The sequence below is a fragment of the Tupaia chinensis genome, unplaced genomic scaffold (genome assembly GCF_000334495.1).
Source record: "Tupaia chinensis unplaced genomic scaffold, TupChi_1.0 Scaffold000673_1, whole genome shotgun sequence".
Taxonomy (NCBI): domain Eukaryota; kingdom Metazoa; phylum Chordata; class Mammalia; order Scandentia; family Tupaiidae; genus Tupaia; species Tupaia belangeri.
The window spans coordinates 1,829,178-1,833,100 of NW_006160196.1; the positions used below are offsets into that span (position 1 = coordinate 1,829,178).

Sequence of the window (3,923 nt, forward strand, 5' to 3'; positions counted from 1 at the left end):
ATCCAGGGGTGCTGGCAGGTGGCATGGTGGTTAAAGGTGCTAGAATCCCATACTGCCAACTACAGTTCGAGTCCCAGACCTCACAGCTTGCTTTCTCACTTTCTTTCTCTTGGGTCAAATTAAAAAATAAATAAGTGAATAAAGTTAAATAAAATAATTATTTTAAAAAGAGAGAAGTGGTGCTTATGCCCCAAGCCAGAACTTCCACAGCCAGGGGGTTGGAGTCATCTACCACCACGATCTCCCGATTTGTTGCTTCAGTCCTACCACCAGACTTGCCATCATCTTGTGTACCCTAGAAGCATAACTCTTAATTTCAGGAGTAGTTCAACTCTCTAGGTCAGACCTACTCTAGAATCAGCAGTGCTTGCCTCTGCAGTCAACCTCAGCCCACAGAATCTCAACTCTCAGGCTTTCTGGAACCACAAGGTCTTTCCTTGACTTGCAGTCACCACTCGGTGTTTTGGCCATTCAAGATGGTCTTGAATACTTGGTGCATTCCAGAGCCTTCCCTCCATACACGGTCTAAAATGAATCATTTGCTACTCAGTTGACCGAGGTGAGAAGCCAGACCTACAAACTCTTGATCTCTGTTGCTCTCCAAAAATTGCTCACCTCCTCCCCCAGAGGCTTGTATGCTGTTGACAGCTGACGCAACAACACTGGAATGGCCATGCAGAGGAATCTAGAACCACCAGTTCTTGCCTCTTGGGTGACCCAGAATTCTGGATCCCTCCAGTCTCTGGTGAGACTCAGGAAATCAGGCTCATAGAGGGGTCTCAGGAGGGAGCACAGAAGAGGTATGAAGGTCTAGGATGTCCATGGTGGGTCCAGCAGGCATGGCAGACCCTCTCCAGCTAAGCATTTACCCCTGTTGGTCTTGGGAAACATCTGCCCCCATTCACCACGAGGAAAGGCCTGATCTCTCCATCTTGCTACCACGAGGAAAGGGGCACACAGGGGAATGGCGTGTCGGCTTGCATCACGGGGGCAGGGTGAGCGCCAAGGTTGGTGTGAGAGCTCGGGGGCTAGCAGCCCCTTCTTCTGTCTCCACCCCATTCTCCTCATTGGCCTCCTCTTCCTCCTCTTCTTCCTGGCAGCAACTCAGAGCAAGTTCATTCTCATAACAAAATGCAGCTAGAGAGCCGGGGAAGCTCAGCTTGGGACTGTGGGAAGCCTGCTCTGCCCGAGCGTCCAGCTCCTTGGCACTGCAGACAGGTGTTCCTGGGACCTCGTAGGTACGGTGGAAGTGGCGATAGTCGACCTCGTACTGAGAGCCCCGCTGGAAGAGGACTGGCTCAAAACGATGGCCCCAGAGTAGCTCGCCAGGGAGGTAGGATGAGCGACACTGTGTGGTCATGGCTGTGGCCTCAACCATGCCCTCAAGAATGACCACCAGCTCGAAGTCGGCCTGGGCGAGCTCGGCACGTCCCAGCTCATACAGAGGACTGGCAGAGTCGATCTCATGCACGATGGTGATGGGAGACACGAGGAAGATGCGGTCGGTGCCGCCGTCGAAGCCCACGTCCACATCCTGGTGGTCCAGCGGGATGTACTCGCCCTCAGGAGTCACGCGGGGCTGCAGCAAAAGGCCAGGAGCCAAAGACAGAGCAGGGAAGACAGATGAACAGAGCCAGAGACAGCAAGAGGAAGAGATAGATATGCAGAGAAAGAAGAGAGTGAAAACCCACAAGGGTGAGGGATCGGTGAAAACCAGAGAGGGGAATAGCAATCCAGAGAAGGGGGGACAGAAACTCAGAGAGAGGGGTCAGAGACCCGAGGTGGGGGCAGAGGCTCAGAGAGAGAAGAAGGGGGATGGGGATGCAAAGAGAGGGACAGAGGCCCAAAGATAGAGAGAAGGACAAAGACCCAGAGAGTTTGGGGATAGAAACCCAGGGAGGAGGGTGGGTAGAAAAGAAAGGGATGGGGAGGAGCGGTACTGGCGCACAGCCACGGAAGCCAGCAAGAGACAAAACAGAGAGAATGGAAGGCAGAGACGATGCCCACCCGAGAATTGCAGGAGAAAGGGCACAGAAAAATGGCTTTCAATAGGTGGCCAGAGAAAGATAGCCCAGGACGCCAGGAGGGCATCAGGACGGTCTAGGTCTAATACCCTGCACTGCTCCACTGCCTCGGACTAGCCGCTGGGCCACCTGTGCCCAGGCCACTCCCACGACAACCCACGTTCAAGCCCTTCCTTCCCACTGGGTGTGTAGGGGGGGTATACTGGCAGTTTTACCTCTCGCTACCACCACCACCTCCCAGGCCGTGTCACTGTCCTTACAGACTTCTGGAAGAGACGATGTCCCCTGTGTTCAGGAATGCTTGTGTCCCAAACATCCAGGCAGGAGACACAGGTGGGGGCGGCCACCTATTCGCTCACTACTGCATCTGGGTGCTGTATCCCAGAGGCTGCTGGGAGTTGTAGTTCCCTCTGCCACCCAGTGTGAAGTGTCTACTTGGGCAAGGGTCCCTTCGGCCCCAGGGATGTCTGAGTGGTCTGACCAGAGTTCAGGAACACAAAGGCCCTCTCCCCAGCCCGCTGTGACCTCTGGGGCCGGGGGAACATGCACTGTTGTTGCTGCGACACTAAAATGCTACAACAGTGTTTCCCAGCCTGCTCTCTCTGCAAATCTGGCGCGAGGCTGCTGGGCCCCAGCCCTGGGGTCTTGCACAAAGTCTCCCAGAAGGCGGCAGGACCCCATGGCCAGAGGCCTGGAAACTTCCACAGCCGTGCAGGCGTCAGCTACACCCCATTCTCCTCCAACCTCTCCCACCAACTCACAAGGGCCTCAAGTCACAGGCCACTGTGTGTGCCGTGGAAGGGCCACACAGACCCCACCACCCACAAAAGGATATCACCTCATTCTACCCACCTGGGCACTTCCCTTAGCCCAGAGGTTTCTGGGAATTGTAGTTCGGAGCCCTTCCATGCCAGGCGCAGACGGGCTCGGGTCCAGATTTCTCACGATCCCATAGTGAACCATCCTCATGCCCCAGAAGTCCAGGCCTCCAGGAAGAACTGGCTCTGTCTCCGTCTGTCTGTTTGTCTCAGTCTGGGATCTATGGCTCCCCCGACTGCTCAGGGAGCCCTAGTCGGCAAAGGGTTTCTGCTGGGACTCGGCACACCCTGCAGCCTGCGCACCCCTCGCTCTCGGGCCTACATCTCTCCTCTGGGCTCTTGCCCCACCCCTGCCCGGGGCGCCTCCCAACCGCCCTCGTTCCCAGACCACGCACCTGCAGCAGCTGCGCGCGCACGTGGGCCTCGACCAGGTGGCTACGGCGCAGGTTGCCGACGCGCCACATGAGGCAGAGGCGGCGGTCACGCAGCGCCACGACGGCGTTCTCGCTGAAGACGAGGGTTTCGTTGCGCTTCTTGGGCTTGGCCATTTTGGCCATGACGGCGCCCACAACGAAGGCATCGAGCACGCAGCCGGCGATGCACTGCAGCACCACGGCGGCCACGGCGGCCGGGCACTCCTCGGTGACGCTGCGCACGCCGTAGCCGATGGACGTCTGCGTCTCCAGCGCGAAAAGGAAGGCGGCCAGGAAGCTGGCCACCTGCGAGAAGCAGGGCGCGGGCGGCGGCGGGGCGGCCAGGTCGCCGTGCAGCGAGGCGATGAGCCAGAAGGCCAGGCCGAAGAGCAGCCAGGAGGCGAGGAAGGAGCAGGAGAAGAGCAGGCACATCCAGCGCCAGCGCACGTCCACGCACGTGGTGAACAGGTCGCTGAGGTAGCGCGCGCCCTGGCCACCCAGGTTCACGAAGCGCACGTTGCAGTGCCCATCCTTCTTGACGAAGCGCCCGCGGCGCCGGCCCACGGGCGCGGGCTCCGGCGCCCACCCGTTGCGGCACAGCCCGGGCTCAGCCTCCTCCTCATCGCCAGCCCGGCTGTCCCCCGACTCTAGGGCGCCGCTAACGCGGC

The 3,923-nt window shown here is 58.6% G+C and overlaps 1 protein-coding gene across 2 annotated transcripts in view; it reads right to left on the minus strand.

Moving 5' to 3' along the window:
- Positions 1 to 119: 119 nt before the first annotated feature.
- KCNJ14 (potassium inwardly rectifying channel subfamily J member 14) overlaps positions 120 to 3,923 on the minus strand; it is a 10,081-nt gene continuing 6,277 nt past the window's right edge. The window contains exons 2-3 of one of the 2 annotated variants that reach the window (XM_006160197.3): positions 3,238 to 3,828; positions 120 to 1,579 (exon numbers count right to left, since the gene is read on the minus strand). In XM_006160197.3, the coding sequence (XP_006160259.1) occupies positions 983 to 1,579; positions 3,238 to 3,828 (1,188 nt within the window). In that variant the 3' untranslated portion in view covers positions 120 to 982. Of the gene's footprint in view, positions 1,580 to 3,237; positions 3,868 to 3,923 lie in introns of both variants that reach the window. The other variant, XM_027776482.1, reaches the window with a different exon arrangement.